The sequence below is a fragment of the Myotis nattereri genome, assembly GCF_964212035.1.
Source record: "Myotis nattereri genome assembly, chromosome: 9".
Lineage (NCBI taxonomy): Eukaryota > Metazoa > Chordata > Mammalia > Chiroptera > Vespertilionidae > Myotis > Myotis nattereri.
The window spans coordinates 81,657,104-81,683,403 of record NC_138084.1 but is presented as its reverse complement, the minus strand read 5'-3'; the positions used below and the strand labels follow the sequence as shown (position 1 = coordinate 81,683,403).

Here is a 26,300-nt window from a genome sequence, read left to right as displayed (position 1 = left end):
AGACCCCGCCTAGCAGTCGCTCCTCTCCATCACCCTGTCCAGGTCCCTAGTCTAGGGCTGCTGGGTCCTCCCTCTGCCCCTCCCCTCCTCACCCCCTCCCCAAGTCACAAGTTTTCTCTTTGGGGCTTGTTGCTGCAGTCCCTGCTCCAGTACCGAGTACCTGCTGGGCCCTGGGCACGCAGGGGCCGTAGCCCCACTGTGTGTGGGAGCCATGAGGATCCTGGCTAACAAGACAAGGTGTGTGGGTGTCATGGAGGGTGGGACGTGTGTGTGGAGTGTGGGGAAGGGAGGGGCCCAGGAGCCATGGGGCTGAGCTGTGCTGGCTTGGGGATCCGGCTCCCTGGCATCCAGCTCAAGGGGGGTCCGAATGGGAAGGCCTGCCCTGAGCCAGGAGCCCAGCCTGAGCACCTGGGCCAGGGGCCAGGGAATGGCACCCAGCTAAGCCTGCTGTGTAGTCCCTTCAGCCTTTTCTGCTGAGAAACAGTTTGAGTGGAACCCCTACCTCCCACCCCACTGTGGGTCCCCTGGTGCCCTCTGGCCCCAGTCTTGCTGGGAGGGGGTGGCCAGCCTTCCTCCCTTCCCCAGGAGGAGCCTGCAGACAGGCCAGGCGGCTGCAGGACAGCGGAGCTGAAATAAATCTGAGCTGGTGTGGAATGAGGGGGATAAATATCCTCTCCCAGTGATGTGATCTTTCCAGCGGCTATTAATAGGTCTCCGGGGATGGGGAGGTGGTGGGGGGAGCCAGCTGGATCTTAAAGGGCCCACAGCCTTGGAATCCTTGGCTGTGAGCTGTACCCCAGTCTGCTCCACACACCACGCCCCTTCCCCTTTCTTCCTGCTCCCGCCTGCCCGCCAGGCCTCTGGAGGCGTCCCCTCCTGCTCGGGGGAGCTGTCTGGACCAGTGGGTACCAACCACTCGGTGGTGTTTTCCCCCACTCCCCCAGGGACCAGGGCTGGGCATGAGTAGTGACCCTCAGGTCCTGTGCCCTCCCTGTTGGACTGGGACACGTGGAAGTTGAGGTTTGGGACTTTGGAAGGAATCCAGACAGCAGACCCTAGAAAAGAGGATGCTAAATGTTGGTCAGGTGCTAGTGTGTGAGGGTGGTGGTGCCTGGAGGCTGGCAGCCTGAAGGGTGTTGGGGTGTGGGTGGATCTGCCAGGAAAGGCTCTGGTTTTCATTTGAATTGTGGGGACTGAGGGTGGAGGGTGTCCCATCTTCACTCTCCAAGGTGAATGGCATCAGCCCTTGTCTGAGGAGCAGGGGAAGGAGGTCGGAATGAGCTGGGCATCTTAAGATGCCACGCAGCCCTCCCTCCCCTCCCAGTAGGTGAGGCAGGAGGGGCAGGCGTGCTAAGCCCCCTCACGATTAACCTTTCCTGTCTCTCTCACCTTCTCCCAGGTTGCCCCACCCCAGGAGGAGAGAAGCTCCAGGGAGCCCACCACTGTCCCCCCGTGGCCACTGCCCCCCTGCCCCATCCAAACCAATGCACCCAGAAAATAAGCTGACCAATCATGGCAAGACAGGGAATGGTGGGGCCCAATCCCAGCATCAGAATGTGAACCAAGGACCCACCTGCAACCTGGGCTCGAAGGGTGTGGGGGCGGGGAACCATGGGGCCAAGGCCAACCAGATTTCACCCAGCAACTCCAGTCTGAAGAACACCCAGGCCCAGGCCGGGGTGCCCCCTTTCAGCTCGCTCAAGGGCAAAGTGAAGAGGGAGCGGAGTGTGTCTGTGGACTCTGGAGAGCAGCGTGAGGCTGGGACGCCCTCCCTGGACTCAGAGGCCAAAGGTACCCCCTTTTCTGACCCCCAGGAGTCCAGCATGTTCGACAGCCCATGGCCCACACTTGCGGGGAGCCCATCTTTCTGTCCCCTTCCCAGTCCTCATCCCCTGCTTCTCTCCAGCATGTATGTGGGGACACCTTTCTCTTATCCCCATTACACCCACCCACCGGTGGTTTTCTCAGGATTGGGAGTGGCCAGGGGGGAGATTTGTCATCCTTAGGTGCCACCCATGCTGGGGCCACCCAGCGGTGGGGTTCCTGGCCAGTCTCTTCCTCTCCGGCTGTCCCACCAGAACCTCCAGGGGAGGAGGAAGGTGCTCCGTGAGGAGGAGCAGGCCCACACCCCCCAGGAGCCTTCTGGCTCTGGGCTGGTGGGAGCTGCTGCAGCCACTAGCCTGGAAGAGTAGCAGAGGCCTCCCCCTCCCCCGCCCCAGCCTTAATTAGAACCAGTTGTGCTTGGTGCTGGTTGGGGGAGGGGAGGCAGGCCATGGGGCTGTAGAGAGAAATCAGGAACAAATGGTGGTGTGGTGGGGGCCAAGGGCTGGCAAAATGCCCACCACAGCCTGGGCATCGCCCGGGGGTATCTGGGAGAATGGGCCTGGAGGTGGAGGACAGGCCGAGGCGCTCACTCTGACCGCCTGCCCCTCCTGCCCAGCAGAGGTGGCGCCCCGCAGCAAGCGGCGCTGTGTGCTGGAGCGGAAGCAGCCGTACAGCGGAGACGAATGGTGCTCAGGACCAGACAGCGAGGAGGACGACAAGCCCATCGGGGCCACCCACAGTGAGTGCCCATCACGCCAGGGTGCTGTGGCCCACGCTGCCCTTGGGGGATGGCTGCCCTAAGGGAGCCTTCCTCCCCTCCCCTCGGGCTTCAGAGTGCTGAGCCTGGGCAGACAGGGAGCCAGGGTCAGGAGCCAGGCTCCTTCCTTCTGATCCCACCTCCATACTGTTGCTCCCTGCACTGTGACAGCTCTGCCCCGGCCTCCCAGGTGCTCAGTGCCCCCCTTTTCCTAAGGACCAAGGCAGGGTGGGGTGAACCTCAGGTGGCCCCTCCTGGCTCTTCCACTTATACCTCCAAGAATTGCTGGCCTGTGCTGCCACCTGCCGGTCAGTGGAGGGAGGACAGCGAGAGTCCAGCATCTCTTGGAGTGGGACAGTTGGCTCTGATGTCCATGCCGTTCGGGGGTGTGAGCTAACACTGGCTGTGTCTCTGGCGCACCTCCCTGACCTTTAACTGACTCCTGGCAAGTGCCCAGAATACATCACCAGGACAAAGTGTGGGTGGGTGCCCACTCCTCTTATTCTCCGTTCATGAGCCCCTGGCTGAATCCTTCCCTGATAGATGAGGGTGGTCACTGCCTCTAAGGACAGATATCCCTCCTCTATCTTATTCACTTTTAAAAAAGCAATTTTTTAAAATTGATTTCAGAGAGGAAGGGAAAGGGAGAGAGAGATAGAAACATCAATGATGAGAGAGAATCATTGATTGGCTGCTTCCGGCAACCTGGGCGTGTGCCCTGACTGGTAATCGAACCATGACCTCCTGGTTCATAGGTCAACACTCAACCACTGAGCCACGCTGGTTGGGCTGTCACATTAACTTTTATGATGCTAGCCTGCACCATTGTGAAAATGCGGGGAGACACTGGGAAATACAGAGAAGATGTTGCTAACACCTCATACTCAGTTCCAAGGCAACCATTAGTACTATTTTAGTTGTACTGCCTGCCGATTCTCAAAGAGTTCTTTTTGTTTTAAATGTTTTTTTACATTTATTTTTAAAATCTATTTTATTGATTTTTTTACAGAGAAGAAGGGAGAGGGATAGAGAGAAACATCGATGAGAGAAAAACATTGATCAGCTGCCTCCTGCACACCCCCTACTGGGGATGTGCCCGCAACCAAGGTACATGCCCTTGACCGGACTTGACCTGGGACCTTCAGTCCTCAGGCCAATGCTCTATCCACTGAGCAAAACCAGCCAGGGCTAAATATGTCTTTATTGATTTTTTTTTTTTTGAGAGAGAGAGAGAGGAAGGGAAGTGGGATAGAGATATAAAAACATCGATGAGAGAAACATCATCAATTGGCTGTCTTCTGCACGATCCTCTCTGTCATGTGCCCTTACTGGGAATCGAACTGTGATCTCTTGGTTTCTGAGTCAATGCTCAGCCACTGAGCCATGCCAGCCAGACTCTCAAAGAGTTCTTAATGGTGGGGCAGTATAATGCAGAGTGACTAGCACAGACTCTTCATTCAGACCACCTTGGTTTATAGACCAGGTTTTCACTAATTATTTGTATAAATTGGGGAAAGGGCCTCGGTTTATTCACCTATAAAAATATTTACCTCATAGGGTTGATATATGGTGAGTTGGTACATATAACACACTTAGGACGATGTTAGCTTTTCAGAGAGGAAGGGAGAGGGAGAGAGAGATAGAAACATCAATAGCGAGAGAGAATCATTGATCGGCTGCCTCCTGCACATCCCCTACTTGGGATTGAGCCCACAAACTGGGCATGTGCCCAGACTGGGAATGAACCAGTGACCTCTTGGTGCATGGTTCAATTCCGACACTCCACTGCTGAGCTATACTAACTAGGCCCCGGTGGTTTTTTAGCTTGTGACTTGCTTTTGAACTTGTTACAAAAAATAGATTTCTTTGACTACCCCTTATGCAGGACAGGAGAATTGAGGCTGAGAGGGACTAAGTGTCTTGTTCATAAGGTTACACAGCCAGCTAGTTAGTGGTAGGGCTAGTTAGTGGTGAAAAATCACTCATCGTCTGAATCCTCAGTTGGTGCACCCTTTTTGCCTTCTCCCCTCGCAGAGACCAGGGCATGAGGATGGAGCAGGGCTAAGAGCAGGTTTCGCAGACTCTGTGGGCGTCGCATTCGGGGTGCCAAACCTTTCCCTTTCTTCTCATCCACATGGTCCCCACGATTGCCATCCTGGTCAAAGACTGGTCTAGGGCAAGTACGTGTGGAAAGCAAGCTGGGAAACCACCAGAATGTGGCAGCAAAGGGCCCCGTGGGCACCACCTTCCACAGTGCACCTTTCCCTTGGCGCCTCTGGGCGATGGGGTGCCAGCTAGTTCTCCTTTCTAAATCTGGACTGCTGACCCTCTTTCCTTCCCTTCCCTGCAGATTGTAATGTAGGAGACCCTGCCATGGCGGCCCCACAGCTGGGTCCCGGCCAGACCCCCCAGCTTCCCCTCAGTGAGGGCAGTGCCCCAGGCCCCCCGCATGGGCCCCCAGCAGCCCTGCGGCCAGATGCCTCCGGGGGCAGTGGTGTCCCCGGAAAGCCTCCCTCACAATTCGTGTATGTCTTCACCACCCACCTGGCCAACACGTAAGTGCCTCACAGACTGCGCTGGCTCTCTTCACCCAGCAACCTGGAGCCTGGGGTCTCGTGGGAGTGTCTGTGGGGCCAGGGTTGGTTTGGGTTGGGTTGGTTGGGTCGAGTTGGTTGGGTTGAATCCGGTTGGGTTGGTTGGGTTGGGTTGGTTGGATTGGCTTGAGTTGGTTGGGTTGGATGGTTAGGTCGGGTTGGGTTGGTTGGGTTGGTTGGGTTGATTGGGTTGGGTTGGGTTGGGTTGGGTCGGGTCGGGTTGGGTTGGGTCGGGTTTGGTTGGGTTGGTTGGGTTGATTGGGTTGGGTTGGGTTGGGTTGGTTGTGTAGGGTTGGTTGGGTTGGGTTGGGTGGGTTGGGTTGGGTTGGGTTTGGTCGGGTCGGGTTGGGTTGGGTCGGGTTGGTTCGAGTTGGGTCGGGTTGGGTCGGGTTGGGTTGGGTTAGGTTGGGTTCGTTGGGTTGGGTCAGGTTAGTTGGGGTGGGTTGGGTCGGGTTGGGTTGGGTTGGGCCCAGTTGGGTTGGGGTGGTGAAGGTGAGGGACCCTCTTGCCTCCTCTCTGAGCTGTTGTGTCGAACCCCGTGCAGGGCTGCGGAGGCTGTGCTGCAGGGCCGGGCCGACTCCATCCTGGCCTACCACCAGCAGAACGTGCCCCGGGCCAAGCTTGACCAGGTGGGTGTAGTGCTGGCTGGCCTGGGGCCTCCACTAGCAGCCACCTGGGCCGGTGCGCCCTGCCCTGTCTCACACTCTGCCTCTGTCCTCTTGCAGGCCCCCAAAGCGCTCTCCACCCCAGAGCCGCTCCCCCTGAGCACACCGTCTGCAGGCACCCCACAGTCCCAGCCACCTCAACTGCCACCACCGCCCCCAGCCCCTGGCAGTGCCCCCCCTGCTCTGCCTTCTGAGGGTCCTCCTGAGGACACTAATCAGGACCTGACACCCAACTCAGTGGGAGCTGCCAGCACAGGTGGTGGGACTGGGGGTACCCACCCGAACACCCCTACAGCTGCTACCAACAACAACCCGCTGCCTCCAGGAGGAGACCCCAGCGGCGCCCCTGGCCCTGCCCTCCTTGGGGAGGCCGCCCCCCCAGGAAGCGGGCAGCGCAGCCTGATGGGCTCGGAGGGGCTGTCCAAGGAGCAGCTGGAGCACCGGGAGCGCTCCCTGCAGACTCTGCGGGATATTGAACGGCTGCTGCTCCGCAGTGGGGAGACCGAGCCTTTCCTCAAGGGGCCCCCGGGAGGCGCAGGTGAGGTCGGACCAGCAGCACCAGCCCCTCCCGCGCCCCCGCAGCCCCCCACTGCCCCTCCTGGCGGGCTGAAGAAGTACGAGGAGCCCTTGCAGTCCATGATTTCGCAGACACAGAGCTTAGGGGGCCCCCCGCTGGAGCATGAGGTGCCTGGGCACCCCCCAGGCGGGGACATGGGACAGCAGATGAACATGATGATGCAGAGGCTGGGCCAAGACAGCCTGACGCCCGAGCAGGTGGCCTGGCGCAAGCTGCAGGAGGAGTACTACGAGGAGAAGCGGCGGAAAGAGGAGCAGATCGGGCTCCACGCGGGCCGCCCGCTGCAGGACATGATGGGCATGGGCGCGGTGATGGTGAGGGGGCCGCCGCCTCCCTACCACAGCAAGCCCGGGGACCAGTGGCCGCCCGGGATGGGCGCCCAGCTGCGGGGGCCCATGGATGTCCAAGATCCCATGCAGCTCCGGGGTGGACCTCCCTTCCCCGGCCCCCGTTTCCCAGGCAACCAGATGCAACGGGTGCCTGGGTTTGGGGGCATGCAGGGCATGCCCATGGAGGTGCCTATGAATGCCATGCAGAGGCCTGTGAGGCCGGGCATGGGCTGGACCGAAGACTTACCCCCCATGGGGGGGCCCAGCAATTTTGCTCAGAACCCCGTGCCCTACCCAGGTGGGCAGAGTGAAGCAGAGCGATTCATGACCCCCCGGGTTCGTGAGGAGCTGCTGCGGCACCAGCTGCTAGAGAAGCGGTCCCTGGGTATGCAGCGCCCCATGGGCATGGCCGGCGGCGGCGGCATGGGGCAGGGCGTGGAGATGGAGCGGATGATGCAGGCGCACCGGCAGATGGACCCAGCCATGTTCCCCGGGCAGATGGCGGGCGGTGAGAGCCTGGCGGGCACTCCCATGGGCATGGACTTTGGCGGAGGCCGGGGCCTTCTGAGCCCCCCGATGGGGCAGTCCGGGCTGAGGGAGGTGGACCCCCCCTTGGGGCCAGGCAACCTCAACATGAACATGAACGTGAACATGAACATGAACATGAACCTGAACGTGCAGATGACCCCGCAGCAGCAGATGCTGATGGCGCAGAAGATGCGAGGCCCCGGGGACATGCTGGGTCCGCAGGGCCTCAGCCCCGAGGACATGGCCCGCGTGCGGGCTCAGAGCAGCAGCGGCCTAGTGGGCGGCCCGCAGAAGATGCTGATGCCCTCGCAGTTCCCCGGCCAGGGCCAGCAGGGCTTCTCCGGAGGCCAGGGGCCCTACCAGGCCCTGCCACCGGACATGGGCAGCACCCAGGACATGTTCAGCCCCGACCAGAACTCCATGCCCATGAGCAATGTGGGGACCACTCGGCTCAGCCACATGCCTCTGCCCCCTGCATCCAACCCTCCGGGGTCTGTGCACGCAGCCCCGAGTCGGGGGCTGGGCCGACGCCCTTCAGACCTCACCATCAGTATTAACCAGATGGGCTCACCGGGCATGGGGCACCTGAAGTCGCCCACACTTAGCCAGGTGCACTCCCCGCTGGTCACCTCGCCCACTGCCAACCTGAAGTCACCCCAGACTCCCTCACAGATGGTGCCCTTGCCTTCTGCCAACCCGCCGGGACCTCTCAAGTCGCCCCAGGTCCTGGGCTCCTCGCTCAGTGCCCGCTCGCCCACGGGCTCTCCCAGCAGGCTCAAGTCTCCCTCCATGGCGGTGCCTTCTCCGGGCTGGGTCGCCTCGCCCAAGACAGCCATGCCCAGCCCTGGGGTCCCCCCGAACAAGCAGCCGCCTCTCAGCATGAACTCATCCTCCACCCTGGGCAGTATGGAGCAGGGTGAGTCAGCATGCGGGGGTGTGGGCACTGGGCTCAGGCGCGGGGCATCTCCAGGTGGGCTCGTGCGGGGCAGGTGATGGAGGAGGCCCCTGGACAGAGGTGGGAGGCTCTGCTGGGCTTTCCCAGGAGCACATGCTAATCTCTAGGCATTTTGAGGGGTCACACTTGGGATCTCCCACCGCCTGGGCCCCCAAGGCTGTAGGAGCTGCTTGGAAAAGGGTGGGCTGCAGTGACAATAGTGGGAGGGTCTGTGTGTAGTGGACACCCGGATGGAGGTGTGCCTGGAGGACCTGGTGGAGGTGTGGGGCTGACCTCTCCTGCACCCCCAGTATGAACAGCCAGGTTCATCCCCTCCCCCCCCCCCCCCCCGTCACCCTGCTCTGTCTCCCGCTTCTGTAGGTGCCCTCCCGCCCGGCGGTCCCCGGAGCAGCTCCTCCGCGCCTCCCGCCAACCCCACCGGCGGCCTCATGAACCCCAGCCTGCCGTTCACTTCCTCCCCAGATCCCTCGCCGTCCCAGAACCCGCTGTCGCTGATGATGTCCCAGATGTCCAAGTACGCCATGCCCAGCTCCACGCCACTCTACCACAACGCCATCAAGACCATCGCCACCTCGGACGACGAGCTGCTGCCCGACCGGCCCCTGCTGCCCCCGCCACCACCGCAGGGCTCCGGGCCAGGTGCGGGGCTAGGAAAGGGCCCAGGGGGAGAGCTGATGTGGGCCCTGGGGGCGAGGAGAGCGGGCACGGTGCGCAGTCACCCCTGTGGGCGTCCTGGCTGTGACGTGCTTCCCCACGGCCCTTGGCATAGGGGGCGATGCCCGGCCACCATTCCCGCTCGCACGGTCATTTGGGGAAACTAAGCCCAGGCCACTCAGCGGTCTGTCTGTCCAGCACCCAGAGATGTGTCCGTGGCAACCTGGGCCAGACCTGGACCTCTCGGCTTCTCACCTTCATGCCTCACGCCCCTTTCCTTGTAGCTGGGGCAAGCCAATGTGAGGTCCTCCCCCCTGGCACCGGCTGGCACCCGGAGTTCCTCATCCCTTTTTCTCTTTCCCCACAGGGATCAGCACTAACCAGTCCAACCCGATGCACCTGAGCTCCGCTGCTGCCCAAAGCCCCATGGGCATGACCCTGCCAGGCCAGCAGCCCCTGTCCCACGAGCCCCAGCCTGCCATGCTCCCCTCCCCCACCCCTCTGGGTTCCAACATTCCACTGCACCCCAATGCTCAGGGGACAGGGGGGCCTCCTCAGAACTCAATGATGATGGCTCCAGGGGGCCCAGACTCCCTGAATGCTCCCTGTGGCCCTGTGCCCAGCTCCTCCCAGATGATGCCCTTCCCCCCACGGCTACAGCAGCCCCATGGCGGCGGTGCCATCCCCAGTGGGGGTGGAGGGCCGGGCCTACAGCAGCACTACCCCTCGGGCATGCCCCTGCCCCCCGAGGACCTGCCCGGCCAGCCACCTGGCCCCATGCCCTCCCAGCAGCACCTGATGGGCAAAGGCATGGCTGGGCGCATGGGCGACGCGTACCCGCCGGGTGTGCTCCCAGGGGTGGCATCCGTCCTGAACGACCCTGAGCTGAGCGAGGTGATCCGGCCCACCCCGACGGGGATCCCCGAGTTCGACTTGTCCAGGATCATCCCCTCGGAGAAGCCAAGCAGCACCCTCCAGTACTTCCCCAAGAGCGAGAACCAGCCCCCCAAGGCCCAGCCCCCCAATCTGCATCTCATGAACCTGCAGAACATGATGGCGGAGCAAACCCCCTCACGGGCCCCCAACCTCCCAGGCCAGCAGGGTGTCCAGCGGGGGCTCAACATGCCCATGTGCCACCCCGGACAGATGTCCTTGCTGGGCAGGACAGGTATGCCCCCGCAGCAGGGCATGGTGCCCCACGGTCTGCACCAGGGGGTCATGTCCCCGCCGCAAGGCCTCATGACCCAGCAGAATTTCATGCTGATGAAGCAGCGGGGCGTGGGGGGCGAGGTCTACAGCCAGCCCCCCCACATGCTCTCCCCGCAGGGCTCCCTCATGGGCCCCCCGCCCCAGCAGAACCTCATGGTGTCCCACCCTCTGCGGCAGCGCAGTGTGTCTCTGGACAGCCAGATGGGCTACCTCCCCGGCCCGGGCGGCATGGCCAACCTGCCCTTCTAGCACTCCCTGCCGGGCCGGGCAGCACTGCAAATAGTGTCACCTGAGAAGTGTCTTCCCTCCAGTGTTGGGGTGACCTGGGGTCCAGGGTGGGTCGGAGGGTGGGAGGGGCTTGTGTGGGGAATGGCATTTGTGGCAACCAGACGTGCTGGCAGCTGAGTGGGATGGCAGTGGGAGGGCTCTGGGTAGGGAGTTGTTCCATTGTGGCCATCAGACCATCCCACCCCACCCCCAAGTCTTTGGAGCCCGTTTCCCCTGTGTCTCTGCACCCCTCATTCAGCTCTGTGTTCCGAGTCCTGTATGGAGTCCTTGGAGGGGAGAGGAAGAGGAGGTGACATCTCCCTTCTCCATCCCCCTTCCCACCACTCTCTCCAGTGCTCCAGCCTTGCGGCTCCTGGTTCTGCTCCCACCTGGTTCTTCTCTTTTCCTGCCTCATCTCCTCTCTCTGCTGCTGTGGCTGACCCCCTCCCCCGCCTCCCCCCCCCCGCCCCCGCCCCCGCAGGTGGCCGGCCAGGTGGGCAGGGCTGCCGCTGGCACATAGAGAGCTGCGCTTTGTGCTGGTCTGTGTGCGCCTTAGTCCTGTGCTTTGATAGAAGTCACCCAAAAGAGGGATGAAAGAAGCTCTTCCCCTCTTTCAGATTACTGCCCCAGGGCCTGCAGCCTGACACACCTGTCCACTGCTCACAGCATCTCTGGGTCCCTAGAGGGTGCCATTCTGGTCACCCCAAATGGGGAAATGACAGCCCACACCTGATGCATAGCCCACACCTGATAGAATGTCCAAACCTGACAGATGGCCCACACCTGACAGAAAGCCCCCCACACCTGACAGAAAGCCCCCCACACCTGACATAGCCCCGCACACCTGACATAGCCCCCCCACCTGACAGAAAGCCCCCCCCACCTGACATAGCCCCCCCATCTGACAGAAAGCCCCCCACACCTGACATAGCCCCGCACACCTGACAGAAAGCCGCCCACACCTGACATAGCCCCCCCACCTGACAGAAAGCCCCCACACCTGACATAGCCCCCCCACCTGACAGAAAGCCCCCACACCTGACATAGCCCCCACACCTGACAGAAAGCCCCCCACACCTGACATAGCCCCCCCACCTGACAGAAAGCCCCCACACCTGACATAGCCCCCACACCTGACAGAAAGCCCCCCACACCTGACAGAAAGCCCCCCACACCTGACATAGCCCCCACACCTGACAGAAAGCCCCCCACACCTGACATAGCCCCCCCACCTGACAGAAAGCCCCCACACCTGACATAGCCCCCACACCTGACAGAAAGCCCCCCACACCTGACAGAAAGCCCCCCACACCTGACATAGCCCCCCCACCTGACAGAAAGCCCCCACACCTGACATAGCCCCCACACCTGACAGAAAGCCCCCCACACCTGACAGAAAGCCCCCACACCTGACATAGCCCCCACACCTGACAGAAAGCCCCCCACACCTGACAGAAAGCCCCCCCACCTGACAGAAAGCCCCCACACCTGACATAGCCCCCCCACCTGACAGAAAGCCCCCCCACCTGACATAGCCCCCACACCTGACAGAAAGCCCCCCACACCTGACAGAAAGCCCCCCACACCTGACATAGCCCCGCACACCTGACAGAAAGCCCCCACACCTGACATAGCCCCGCACACCTGACAGAAAGCCCCCACACCGGATAGATGGCCCACACCTGAACTGAGGTCAGACCACCTGGCTTTTCGCTGGTGAGCCCAGCAGGGCTGAGACCTGTGGAACAGCAGGCTGCTGAGTGAGCCAGGGGCGCGTGCATGCGTGCGTGCGTGTGAGTGTGCGAGTGACGCGCCCCTGGCTTCCGGTTGTGGATGGCTGATGTCCCCCTAGCTACATCTTAGCCAGAACTTGAAGTCCTGGGTCCCCAGGCTGAGGGGAGGGAAGAGAAAAGGCAGAGGCTGTGTGGAGCCGTGAGCAACAGTGGGGGGCCCAGGGGGCCCTGTGCCTGCGGCAATAGCTATGGCTCTGGGCCAGGTCACCCCCAGGGCCCCCAATCTCCAGAGGCTGCCACCTAATTCTATCACCCAAGACGGGAGGGTGTGGCCAAGCCTGTCTCTCCCGGCCTCTGCGAGCAGAGGGGCGCCCTGCTGGCCTGTCTGCCTGCTGCCCACGCACTGGCAAAGCCCCTCTGCCCAGGGCCTGGGCTGTGCCCACCGGGCGCAGTCACTGTCTCCCCCTCCGAGCTCCCCCCACCTCAGTCGAGCTGAAGCCATACACACTGGGTGCTGTGCACCCCCCTCCCCCAAACACACACACCCAGGAGTAAAACTTTCTCACTTCCCTTCCTGCTGCGGGGCAGCCGCTCCCCGGCCTCCAGGGCCACGTCCAGACAAGGTGTCTTCTGCCAGGGCCTGGCCCCACCTCGGCAGCTGTCACACAGGGACTCCCCCATTTCTCCGTCTGGTGCTGTGCTCAGTCCACGGTCAGCCGGACCTAGCGCTTCCTTGCGGCTGGCTGCAGGCTCCTGCCTCCCCGGCCCAGGACCCAGGACCCAGGACCCAGGCCTCAGCCTCTGTGTCCAGGAGCCACTGCCACCCTCCAGCCAGGCGCCCTGCCTGCGCTGCCTGCACTGGGCCTGTATCCCTGAGCCCCCACCCCCACCCCAAACTCTCAAACTGACTCAGTGTTGCCTGCCCAGAGGGGAGGGCCAGACTGCAAGGCCTGACACTCTCCTCTTCCCACCTGCTGTCAGAGTAGCTTTTCCAGGTGAACTCCACAGGCCAGCCTCCTCCATCCAAGGCCATCCCCAGCCATTTTGTACCATTATATAAATATATATAAATATAAATATATAAATACAATATGTGAAGACATCCTTTGGGTTTTTATTTTGAAACAATTTTTAGGCTTGTTCCGGGGGTCTCTGTGCTGCCTGTACTGTATTGACCTGTTTTATAGGTGCCTTTTTATTAAAAAGAAAATGCAAAACCTGTTCTCTTGCCTCTGCTTCCATGTCTGGCTCCGCTGACCAGCTTGCTGTTGGATGCCGGGAGACAAAAGCTCTGTCCCCGCGTGGGGGCCTCGTCGGGAATGCGGCCGATCGGCCTGCGTGGGAGTGGGCAGCTCAGATGTGCCCTGGCAGGGGCAGGGGCCTGGCTCTCCCACTCCAGTCGGACCGCAGGCTGGGGGCAGGGGGAGGCAGGTGGGCCGGTGGCGAGCAAGCAGTGCGAGAGCCACTTCCCGTTCCCTCTGAGGAGCAGCCTCCGGGCAGGGCCGCTGCCTGGGGCCTGTGCCCGGCCTGGCCTCCGGGGGCTGGGGAGTTGGCTCCAGAGGCTTCTCTCTGGCTTTCCCCTCAGGTCTGCGTGTTGTCCTGACCTTCCTGCTGTGGGGGGACCCTCCTGGCTGAGGCACTTCCCGAGGGGCAGGGAGCCTCCGCCTGCCTCCTGCCTCAGTGCCCAGGCCCACCCCCGGGCAGAGGAGGGGCAGCTTTGGTGTAGTAGAACGTCCCTCCTTGCGGTGGGGGCAGGAGACCCCCCCCCCCCCGCCCGCGGCTCCTTTCCGCTGGCTCGGCCTGAGTTCCCTGGGACACTGGCTGCTCCGAGGTGCATGCGCCTGCCCCCCCGGGGCCCAGGGACAGTGTGGTCAGAGCCGGGGACAGCTGCCGGCGTTGAATCGGTCTGAGCTTCCTTCGGGCAGGAGGGGTCCGTGTGTTCGAGGCTGAATCAGGCTGAGGCCACACCTGCCTTTCCTCAGCCTCCACCTCCAACCCGCAGCTCAGCGTTGCCTTCGGGGCGGACGGGAGGCGGCCGAGCCGCAGGCCACCCTGTGAGACGTGGTGCATTCTGGGGGTTGATGGCTTTCCACTTTGGTGAAGACAAAAGCAAACCTGTTTCTCGAGGTTTGGGTGGTTCAGATGAGGAAGGCGGGCGGGGCCCTCTCAGCCCGGGTGACTCAGGTGGGCACAGCGCCTTTTGGGCCGTGGAGCTGCCTTCCCTCCCTGGACCCAGCCCAGCCCCGGGGGAGGGGAGCCGCAGGGATGTCCCGGAGGCAGCGTCGGCGCCTCTCTGGCCAGGCGAGCTCTTGGGATCCCATTCCTGCAAAATTCCCAGAGTCAGGGTGCCCCTCAAGAAAGTCAAAGCAGAAAGGGGGGCTGGGACCTAGAAGGTGGTGAGGGAGGTGGCATTCTCCGACTCGGAGAGGCTGCTCTTGCGCCAGGCGGGGAGGAACTGGCAGAGGGCGGCGGGCCCCGCGCAGCCCAGCTTGGCCAGCACCCGCGACAGGTCGCTGCGGAACTTGACCCCTGCGAACGTGTAGAGCACGGGGTTGAGGCAGCAGTGGGCCAGGCCCAGGAACTCGCCCACGGTGATGGCCACGGACAGATAGCCGCGCAGCGCACAGCTGCCGCCCACGGCCCGCACCCGGGACAGGGTGTCCAGGAAGATGGCCACGTGGTAGGGCGACCAGCAGAGGAAGAAGACGCTCGTCACCAGGATGGCCACCCTGACCGCCTTCTGGCGCTGCGGGCGCCGCTGGGCCTGGCACAGCCTGCGCACCACGCCCGCGTAGCACCAGCCCATCACCAGCATGGGCAGCAGGAAGCCGCCGAAGTGGTAGAGGAAGCGGGCGGCGAACCAGGCGCGGGCCTCGGCGCGGCTCTCCTGGGAGAAGGTGCAGAGCGGCAGCGAGGAGTTGCGTGAGGGCTGGCTGACCTTGGCGAAGAGCAGCTCGGGCAGGGCCAGGAGGCAGCCCGCCAGCCAGACGGCGGCGCAGGTGGCGTGGACGGAGAGGCGGCGGCGGTGGCGGTAGGCGTGGACGGCGAGCACGATGGCCAGGTAGCGGTCCACGGCCACGCAGGCCAGCAGCAGGCTGCTGCAGTAGAAGTTGACCTTGTGCAGCGCGATCACGGCCTTGCAGGGGACGGCGCCCAGGACCCAGCCCACCGAGCCCTCGGCCACGGCGAAGGGCAGGATGAGCACCAGCAGCAGGTCGGCCGCCGCCAGGTGGAACAGGAAGGTCTCGGTGGAGCTGCGCGTGTGCCGGTGCCGCTCCAGGACCGCCAGCACCAGGATGTTGCCCGTCAGCCCCAGGAGGAAGACCAGGCCGTAGGCCACGGGCATGAACACGGCCTTGAAGGAGGTCAGGAGGGGCCCCTCGGCCGCCGAGCAGACGTGGTTTTCCACGGGGGCGGTCTCCGTGCTGTCGCTGTAGTTTCCTAGTTCCTTGGGTCGCAGGAGTGAGGAGACAGGAAGGCAGAGAACTGAGGACCCGCCTTGCTCCCTGGAGAGGGGCCCCGACTCCCCGCAGATTGTCCTGATCCCCGACTGACTGCTCTTGCCTGCACTCCCTGGTGTCCCACTGACCACACCCCAACTTCCCTCCGTGTCCTTGACCACATTGCTCTGAGCGCCTTTTCCCACTTCAGTTTTCATCTGTAAAAGAGGCTGATTGGCCCGGCTGCTGCGGCTCAGGGGTTGAGCATCAACCTATGAGCCAGGAGGTCAGGGTTCAATTCCCAGTCAGGGCACAGGCCCAGGTTGTGGGCTTGATCCCCAGGAGGGGGCGTGCAGGAGGCAGCCGATCCATGATTCTCTCTCATCATTGATGTTTCTCTCTCTCCCTCTCCCTTCCTCTCTGAAATAAAAAATATACTTTAAAAATAAATAAAAGGGACTGATAGCTCAGGGGAGTGAGGGGATGAAAGGACACACAGGGTGGCATGCTGCACGGCCTCTGACGGGCTGTGCCTCGAAAGCTACGCCTGTCTGTGCCCCCGCGTGTGCAGGTGCAGCTCGGGGCTGGAATCCAGACTCCAGAGTGGGAATGGCTCCAGCGGGGCCAGAGCTGTCTGTTCCATTCGTAAAGCCTAGAGTCCCCCGCAGGGACGGTGCTGCCGAGGGCTGCTGGCCCCTCTTGATGTGCCCTCTCTTCCCGTCTGCCTTCAGTGTCCTTGCAGCTGCAGTAACAGCCTCCATTTCCATTCATCTAACAACAGGCTCAGGCAGGCGATGTTCCTAGTTTACCAAGGCATCTCGCGCAAGATCAGTCGTTTGAACCACTTGACCTAACTCCAGAGCCAGTGCCGCCACCACCAGGGGCAGGGCCTGGGCTGCCCTGCCGGACACGCCCATCGCTAGAGCTCCCCGTCCCCTGGCAGCCTCCGAAGCAAGAGGAAGGGAGGGAGACCAGGCCCAGGGAGCAGGAGGGAGGAGCCTGTTCCCAGGGAAGGGGGTGTGCCCACTCTGTCCTTGCTCCCCTGCCCCAGCTTCCTCCTCCTCCTCCTCCTCTTCCTCCCCCCCCCCCGCCCCGCCGCCCTCCCCCTGCCCCTCCCCGGCACTCAGGTTGCTTACCCAGCTAACCGCAAAGGAAGAGGGGGGTTGGCTGTGCCTTTTCATACCTTTCACTCACAGCTGGCCCCCTGCACCTGCTCCACCTCCCTCCCGCCTCTCCCCTCCCCAGACCTCTCTCTATGGCATTTTCAAAACCAATGATAACCAATGAGTGTCGGTTACAAAAGACACTGCCTATCATCAAGGATCCCAGGGAGGGAGAGGCTGGGAGAGGTCCTGGCAGCCTGGTTCTGGGGTCCCGTGCTGCCCTCCTGGAGAGTGAGGTCCTGCACAGCCAGGCGTTTGCAGCGCCCCAGGAGTCCCAGTTCCCGGCCCCCAGTCGGGGTCTGTTCCTCCTGGTCCCTGCGGCAGGTGACTCTGGAGAAGTGGGTGAGGGGACACATTCGTACCATGGCAGACCCTCTGCCCCCCATCCCTCTGCCATCCCCTCCATCCCACCGACACCCTAATGCTGGGGACCAGTGTCCCTCTGTGGCTCTTCACTCTGCCTGGCTCCTACACAGAGGAGGGATTTTCCAACCCCAAATCCCCATCGCACCAGGGTCCTGCTTGTTCCCGGTTTACCTATAAACGGTGGTTTTTTAATTTTTCTTTTCTTCCCAATTTCACACTGAATAGCAAAACCAATGATGAGGGAAGTCATGTTTGTGAGAAAGTGCCTCAAGATCGAGTAAGCCTTGGGCCCAGAGAGCATGACGCTGAGCAAAACAAGTCAGTCAGAGAGAGAGACAAGCATCACAGGGTCTCACTCATATGTGGGATCTAATGAGCCACATGAGCTGATGACCAAGAATAGACCCAGAGGCACAGACGCATCGCTCAGGGGGAAGGCCGGGAGGGTGGGCGAGGGGGAAAGAGACCAACCAATGAAGTCATATGCGTATATGCATCAGGCACAGGCAATTGGGGGGAGGGGGCGGGGGGCGGGGGGCGGGGAGAGATGAATGAGGGAAAAGGGGGACATATGTAATGCTTTCAACAATAAAGGTTTTAAAAGAAGATTGGAGTAAGCCGCCATCATGCATCCCACATGGGATGCAATGTGGGGCTCAGGAAGAAGTGGGGTTCACCTCCAAGTTCTCTCAGGGAAAGAGAGCCAGCCCTCTTGCTGCACTGCCACACCACGCGGGCACTCCCGCAGCGGTCCGGGACTTCTGCGGGGAGGGTGGGCGGGGAAGCCTCCAGCCCCCACCCCGTCCTTTACACCAGGCTCCTCCACTAAGGTGGTGTTTCCCACTAAGGCTTTTGTTTAAGAAAATGGTTCTATTTTCATTTGAAAACCCTGGAATTGCAAGGTGAGGTCTAAATGCCTCCAAAGGGCCTTTAACTCTCAACAAAATACACCTTCCTCTGACCTTTGAAACCTCACGTTTCATTTTATGGCTTTGGCCTGCTGCCCGGACACCCAGCACATCCTGGTCCAACACTTGGCCCCACGCTTCCTTTGGCTGCGCAGTCCTTCCTGACGGCCTGATGCCTGGGCCCGTCACGGTCAAGGCCTGCTCCAGCGCCTCCTCCGTCCCTCCCGGCTCTTCCTTTGGCTGCACATCTTCCCTTCTTACAGGACGTGCGCCTTTGCCACAGGACCAGGGCGGGCACCTGCTCCTTCCCTGCGTGGCCAGCTCTTTTATTTTTATTTTTTAATGATTTCAGAGAGGAAGGGAGAGGGAGAGAGAGAAACATCAATGATGAGAGAGAATCATGGATCGGCTGCCTCCTGCATGCCCCACACTGGGGATTGAGCCCACAACCCAGACATGTGCCCTGACCGGGAACAAACATGACCACCTGGTTCATAGGTCAATGCTCACCCGCTGAGCCACGCGGGCCGGGCAGCGGGCGGGTTCTTGGAGGCAGGCCTCTGTAGCCCTCTCACGAGGTGCATTTCACTCTCCAGGGCCGTGCAGCAGGTGTGTCCTGAGCGGCTCTGAGAACAGTGCCCCAGAGCAGGCTGGGCCCTTTATCCTGGGATGTAGAAAAGTCTCTCTGTGTCCCAGGGGACATTCGGACACTGCTTGCCACCCTCTGCAGCTCTTGCTTCCCCCAATACCCTGCAGAGCCTAGCGCCTGCCTCGGGTTCTCTCTCCACATTACGGGCAACTTCCAATGTCATTACTGAACACAACCATTGACTCATCCTGGAATCCACGCACAGCAATGCAGTTCAGAGGCAGAAGAGAGGCAGAGCTGGGAATAGCCCGTGGGGCTGGGCTTGGCCTGCACTGGCTGTGCTGGGAGCTCAGCGTCCCTGGCCCAGGGGAGAGCTTGGGTACAGCCACCCGTCTGGCCAGAAGCCCTTTCTGAGAAGCACTTCAGTCCTCCCTCTTGAAAGCGTCCTGGTGGATTCATTTGTTTTCACTTAAAGCCCGCACAGTGGGATGGCCTGGGACCCCAGAGGCCCCTCTCCCAGGAACCCAGATTGTGATGCAGGTTGCGGGGAGGGTCTGTATCTCCTTTCTGGCTGGGAGGGATTTGCTTGGCGAAGTGCTCGGGCTGGAGGGGACAGAAGGACCCTTTTCTGCGGGCGCTGGGAGTTGGCGGCACACCTTGGCAGGAGCATCAAACAGCTGGTTTGAGGGCTTGGGAGTGGCAGGTGAGGAAGCTGGTCTAGAAACCACTTCCCATACCCGGGGGATCAGGCACTCCATCCTTCCTCAAACCCAGCAAGGCTGGCTCTGGCCTGGTAGGCGGTGAAGAATCAGGAATCTGAATACCAGGAGGAGTGGGATGCAGAAGGGCGCTCTCCAAGACTTACACCCAGAAGCAGCACATGCCGGCAACTGGCCCGGCAGTAACCCATCCTCTCCTCTTCTACATCCTCATGCGTGCACACCACTCATGCACACACACTCTCATGCACACACACCACTCATGCACACACACTCTCATGTACACACACTCTCATGTACACACACTCTCATGCACACACACTCTCATGTACACACACTCTCATGCACACACACTCTCATGCACACACACTCTCATGTACACACACTCTCATGCACACACACTCTCATGTACACACACCACTCATGTACACACACTCTCATGCACACACACTCTCATGCACACACACTCTCATGTACACACACTCTCATGCACACACACTCTCATGTACACACACCACTCATGCACACACACTCTCATGCACACACACTCTCATGCACACACACTCTCATGCACACACACTCTCATGTACACACACCACTCATGTACACACACTCTCATGCACACACACTCTCATGCACACACACTCTCATGCACACACACTCTCATGTACACACACTCTCATGCACACACACTCATGCACACACACTCTCATGTACACACACTCTCATGTACACACACTCTCATGCACACACACTCTCATGTACACACACTCTCATGCACACACACTCTCATGCACACACACTCTCATGCACACACACTACTCATGCACACACACTCTCATGCACACACACTACTCATGCACACACACTCTCATGCACACACACTCTCATGCACACACACTCTCATGTACACACACTCTCATGCACACACACTCTCATGTACACACACTCTAATGCATGCACACACTCTCATGCACACACACTCTCATGCATGCACACACTCTCATGTACACACACTCTAATGCATGCATAACTCTCCTGCATGCACTCACACACTTTAATGCACGCACACCACTCATGCATGCACACCACTCGTGCACGCACACCACTCATGCATGCACACCACTCATGCACGCACACCACTCATGCACGCACACCACTCATGCACGCACACCACTCATGCATGAAGCACTCTCATGCATGCACACACTCTCATGCACACACACACTAATGCATGCACAACTCTCCTGCATGCACACACTCTATGGCGCAGCACGCACCCTGTATAGGTACAGATGTGCCTAGGTGGGGCCACAATAGCCCGGGTGTAGGTAGGTACCTGGTGGGCAACCTTACACATTGGCCGGGGACCCAGGCCCCAAGGAAGGCAAGCACACATGCGGCCTGGGACTCTGAAGCAGGTGGGCAGGGGCCGGGCTGCCCCAGGGACAGGCCTGGGCCCGCTCCTCTCACACTCTCCGCCCCGGCGTGGGCGGCGGGTTGGGGGACACTCCGGGACAAGGCAGAGTCCTCTCCACGCTGGGCGGGGAGCACACACCGACCAGAAGGAACTGATAGGAAAGACGAGAGCGCTAGACTCAGGGTTCAGGCCTCAGCTGGGCAGAGACAAGCTCGGGGAGGCCTGGCTCAGAGACAGTACCTGAGAAGAGGACCTGAGAGTTTGCTGACTGAGGGTGTAAGTGAGTCAGGGGGGGGACATGGCTACCGGAAGTGCTACGTGACCTCACTCTAGGCAGGGGTGGGGAACGTCCGGCCGGCATGCAAGGCCCACAGAATCTTCTGGTCTGGCCCTGCCACGGTGTTAGGGGTGAGTTAACTGATATTTGACCAAATAGAGCAGGCTAATTTTTAAGTCGATAATTTTTTTAAAAAATCGATTTAAGAGAGGGAGGAAGTGGGAGAGAGATAGAAACATCAATGATGAGAGAGAATCATCCATCGGCTGCCTCCTGCATGCCTCACACTGGGCATCGAGCCCACAACCTGGGCATGTGCCCTGACCAGGAATCGAACTGTGACCTCCTGGTTCATAGGTCGAAGCTCAACCACTGAGCCACGCTGGCCGGGCTAAGTTGATAATTTTGTGTGGCCTGGGAATGAGGTTGTAAATACCCACGTGGCCCCAGCAGAACAAAGCCCTGCCCTGCCCTCGGTGAACAGAAGCCTGCAGGTGGCGTCCAGCCCCAGCCCATGTTGTTTGGTCTGGACACGAGTGGGCAGCCGGCAGTGGGGGGACATTCTCATCCGGGGGTGAAGAGGAGACCTGAGTCTCGGAGAACTGTCTTCTTCGAGGACTGACAAGAGCCCGGTGGGCGAGAGGGCAAGCTGGGCTTGTGGTGTGGGGCTCAGAGGGCTGACCAGGAGGAACGGGCAGAGGCTGGGGTCAGGGGCTCCAGGCGGAGGAGAAAGCACCTTTTAACAGGCAGAACTGTCCAACATCGGGGGTTCTTGGGAGGAAGAGGAAGTTGAGCCCCCGTGTGTGGGAAGGGATTCCTACTCCAGAAAGAAGGCTTTGCCCTGCCCTCCAGCGGCCTTTGCTCCCAGCTCCTAGCTGCGTGGATCCCCTGGCTGCCACCCCGCCCAGGGCGGAGCTGGGTCTCAGCCTGACCTTCATGTGGCTCGGACCTGAGTGGGAGCTGTTTTGTTTTCTCACTGGTCTGTCCTGCAGCCAATGAATGCCCCAGCCTGACTCTGCTTCTCAGCCCCGAGTTGGGGGCAAGGGGCCGAGCCGGGACGCCCGGGGCAGAGCAGCTGCACACAGGTGTAGACCACGGCAGACTACAGGGAGCACACACGTGCCTCTGTGCATGTCCCCGTCTGGGTAGCCCAGCCGAGAGGGGGGAGCTGTGAGTGGAGTCAGCCAGTGTGTCTCTCTCATTCTACCCTTGAGGCGGGGCTGGAGTCTGGAAGAATGGGCCTGGGCGGAGGGTGACACAGAGGTCTGTATCCCTCACCACACTCTTCCTTTGAATATATTTTTATTGATTTCAGAGAGGAAGGGAGAGGGAGAGAGCGATAGAAACACCAATGATGAGAATCATTAATTGGCTGCCTTCTGCACACCTCCTACTGGGGATCGAGTCTGCAACCCCGGCATGTGCCCTTGACCAGAATCGAACCTGGGACCCTTCAGTTCCCAGGCTGAAGCTCTACCCACTGAGCAACACTGGCCAGGGCCCCCACTCTTCCTTTGGAGGATCGGACTCCCCAAAAGAACACCTGGGTCACTGGCTTGCCCTTCGCCAAGCTTCTCCTCTCCTCGCGCCCCCCCCCCCCCCCCCCGCAGGAGCGAGCCCGCAGGCTTACGGGTCTCAGCTCTTAGGAACAGGGCATGGCTCTGGCTGTGGTTCTGAGGGGAGACTTTAGACTATCCCTACTTCCGCACTGAGTCTTTAGGTTTAGGGGGCCCCTTGGGCGCCCCACACTAATTTTCACTTTGGAGACAGAGCCACGCAGCCCGAGGGGCAGGTTGGTGCCTCCTGGGTGTGCACAGCAGCCTCTTGAGGCCGCGGGCTGGGTCAGGACCGATGGCTCCGAGAGGACACTCACCGGGCCTGGGGCCTGACTCTCAGTGCGCACGCCGGCCCCTTTGCAGGCCGTTGCTCCAGAGTGGACCCGACTGGAGGCGGCGAGAGTTCCTAAGGGGGCTGCGGTCTGTGCCTGAGCCCGGATGCCCCCGTGCTGACCCGCCCCGGGCTGGCCCTGGTCTCCCTCACCTCCAGCCCCTCCAATCACACCCAGGGGCCTCCTCCACTGAGGTTCTTCTGGGGCTTTCGAGCTCATTGCAGGGGCTCCTTCCTTCCCCCCAAGATAAAGCTCAGAAACGCTCGCACCGGTTTGGGTCCTTGTCGCACCTCCGGGGTGAGATGAGAGGAGATGGCACGTGGACGGGCTCTGCAGCCCGTGCTCTCTGATCACACTGGAGCCAGAGTTTATGGGGCTGTCCCTGGCGAGGGCCCAGGGGTCAGGGGTCAGGGGTCAGGAGCTGGGGATGGGCGAGCTTCTCCCTGCTCTGTAGTCCCTACCCCCTGGGTGGATGCAGGGTGGGGCCGGAGGTGCCGTTTAGGATGCCCTCCCCCGCCTGTAGGTGGCCCAGCTCCTGGTTCTGTCATGAGGAGGCGCCTGCTCTCAGATCCAGGTGCCTGTGGACCAGGCTTTGCTACGTCTGCCCTTCCCAGCAGGACGGGTCCTGGCACGCCCACCCCGGCCGGCTCCTCAGCCCTGGCACTGGGCTTCTTGCTGTGCTCCCTTTGGACCCTCCCCTCGCGGGAGTTCGCAGCCATCAGAGGGTGGCCTGTAAGCTGCTGGCCCGCCGCTTAGGTGTCCAGAGGGGAAAGGACACAGGGTGACCACAGGCACGGGGCTGACGGCCTCGAGCCCCAGGTCTTACTCAGCCCTGGAGCATGGAGACCAGGGCTCTGGGACCGGGAGCATGTGATGGGGGCAAGGCCGGGGAGGGGGGGTGGGCAGGAGGCAGCAGGCATTGAAGCTGGACTAACGCATAGAGAAACAGTGAGCTAAGACCTTCGATAAATTGCAAACCAATCCATACTTATTGAGAAGCGACTTCGTGCAAGATCCTTCTACTCTGCTACCGAGGGTCTCGTACAGGGACAGTCAGAAAGGCCGTCAGCGGGGTGGGGTCCGTGCGTCGGGGGCCACAGCCAGGAGGCACGCCCAGGAGCTAGGGAAGGTGACGCCAGGCGCTGGGAGCTGGTTGCAGACGAGCCCCACAGCCGCCCTAGAGGGGCCCTGACTGAGTCACTGGGTCACTGGGACATCTGGCCTGAGACCACTCGTTTGAAGTGCGACACGAAGCAGTCCCCAGGCGCCTGCCCGGGCTGTGGGTCCTCTGGTGGATGGGACCTGCCCCGGTCTCCCTGCCCCCAGCCACCACCTGTCTAGTAGGTCACGCAGTGGAGCGAGGCGAGCAGTTAGGGGAAATCGTGAGGGTTCTCAGAAGCCGGGACCAGCCGGGCCTGTCGCAGGTTCCTGATAGCCAACTGGGTCAGGGCTGGTGGTCAGCTCGAAGCTGGGAGCAGAGGAAGACACCCAGTAACCTACTCAGGGGGCCGGGGGCTGTCATGGCTGTGGGGGTTTAGCCTGATTCAGGGTATTGCCCGGACTCTGTGCTTGAGCTCACGACCAGCTTCGTGGGCAGGAGGCCCGGGCACCCACGCAGGGCCCTGCGCTAAGCCCTGCGCCTGGCAGGTGCTCAGCTGTCGTGAAACGTTGAATAATGTTTGAAGAAGAGGCCGTTTCCTTTTCACGGGTCTGGGTTAGACTGATGGTTCTGGCTCGACTGTTGTCCGGGGCTGAGGCCAGACGGCAGGCAGCCAGCCCTGCCTCAGCTTCCCTCCCATGCCCTATTTCAAGCCCACGTCCTGGGACCCAGGCGGGAGAGCGGCAGACCTTTCCAGCAAGTCTGAGGACAGGGTGGGTGGAGCTACAATATGGACTCCAGCCAGGGGAGCTGGAGGGTGAGGTGAAGGTGAGGAGAAAGGGTTTGGTTCCTTCATAGTCCAGCCCAGAAGTGCCATTGGCCGTGGGGGAGAAGAGAAAAGACCACAAAGAAGTTTCCAGAAGATCCCTAAGGCAGTCCTCTGCTGCCGGCAAGCAGGAGTCCTGGGGTCTCTGGTTAGATGCTCCACACACACATTCTCTGGGACCCAGTGACCACCCAGCCCGCGGAACCACTCGCTTCTCGGGGGACGCTGGGGTGGGGCAGAGTGAGGCCGGGACCTGTCCTCAGCCCCCCAAGCACCGGAGCGCGGGGGCCGGGCCTGCGGGGAGGCCGCACCGTGTTCTAAGACATTTCTAGGACGAACAGAGTCCTCTCACCAACTGGGACCCCTGCCCCGACTCCGGCCCCCGGGCACTCTCTTGTGCTGACCACCTGGGCTCAGACCTGCCCGCTGAGCCATGATGATGGTCTGAGAGCGTCTGGGGCGTCATTTGTCTTTTCTCGGCCAGACCGCAAGCCAGTGTGGGGCTGAGGCCAAGTCCTCAGCAGAACGGAGTGCCCCTGATAGGACTGTCCAGCAAGAGGCGAGCAAGTGCCAGCCGCCTGAGATTAAGGACCCGCCAGAGTCCTTCCCACTCTGAGTCCTACATCAGCCCTGAGAGGCAGGGAGAGCAGGCAGGCACGGACTGGTCCCAGGCCACAGAGCTGAACCCCCACCTCTGCTCCCGCTAAAGGGCGTCTAGGTAAGGCACCGGCTCTGCTCATCTGCTCCGTCATGGAATGGGCCCATGGGTCTGTCTAAATTCTGTCCTTGCAGAGGGGGAGGGGACTCCACAGCCGTCCCCTCTTCCAGGGGCCCTGGGCACAACATATTTAGAATTCCAGCTAGGGCCTGGGCAGCCATTTGTCCCTACTCACCAGGTCCTCCAGGTTGTAGTTGATGAAGTCCATGTCCAGGGTTAAGGGGTAGTTCATGGCTGTAGCTGTTTGTCCCCAAACTGGCCACTCGTGGTCTGATGCTGAGAAACTCGCAGGCGGCACCTATAGGAAGGTGGCAGCCGACAGGTGCAAATTTAAGCAAATGAGCCGTGCGCAGTCGCCCGGGCGGGCCGGGCTGCGTAGGACCCGCTGCCTGCCTCACAGCTCATCACTTTTTTTCCACTGGGTCTTTCTGTGTGTGTGTGTGTGTGTGTGTGTGCGTGCGCGTGTGTTTTTTTAAGAGAGGGAAAATCCCCGCAGCCTTTGTGCTAGTCAAGCATTTCAGCTTCTTTCCTGGCAATCGCTGTCTCATTCGGGGCGTGTGACTCGTTGAAAGGCTGCCCCGCACTTCTCCCTGGACCTCCACCAGCTCCCATCAGGGAGTGTACCTTGTAATGAAAACCACACCAGTTCGTGGGGCAACGAGGGAAACTCCACAGAGACAGAGAACAGGAAAGCCCTCCCAGGACCACTCCTCCAAGCCATGGCCCAACCTGCGTCTTCTCGCCACCAGGGAGCCCGATCACGCAGTGTGCCTGGGACTGAAAGTCCCTTGTCCT

General features: G+C 61.1%; 2 protein-coding genes across 3 annotated transcripts; one reads left to right on the top strand and one right to left on the bottom strand.

Annotated features, from left to right (window-relative positions):
* Positions 1-211: 211 nt before the first annotated feature.
* On the top strand, positions 212-10,405 carry BCL9L (BCL9 like; the record flags this gene model as incomplete). Its single annotated transcript, XM_081100413.1, has 8 exons — positions 212-237; positions 1,400-1,791; positions 2,444-2,563; positions 4,932-5,136; positions 5,720-5,804; positions 5,901-8,190; positions 8,590-8,868; positions 9,251-10,405. The coding sequence occupies 8 exons, from the start codon at positions 212-214 to the stop codon at positions 10,339-10,341; spliced, it is 4,488 nt and encodes a 1,495-aa protein (XP_080956539.1). The 3' UTR covers positions 10,342-10,405.
* Positions 10,406-11,950: 1,545 nt separating this feature from the next.
* On the bottom strand, positions 11,951-25,737 carry CXCR5 (C-X-C motif chemokine receptor 5; the record flags this gene model as incomplete). 2 transcript variants are annotated; one of them, XM_081099889.1, is made up of 2 exons in its annotated part: positions 11,951-15,533; positions 25,677-25,737. In XM_081099889.1, the coding sequence occupies 2 exons, from the start codon at positions 25,735-25,737 to the stop codon at positions 14,479-14,481; spliced, it is 1,116 nt and encodes a 371-aa protein (XP_080956015.1). In that variant the 3' UTR covers positions 11,951-14,478. The 2 variants fall into 2 exon arrangements, with proteins under 2 accessions (XP_080956015.1, XP_080956014.1); XM_081099888.1 differs by having other exon boundaries at positions 11,951-15,540; positions 25,681-25,737.
* Positions 25,738-26,300: the final 563 nt, after the last annotated feature.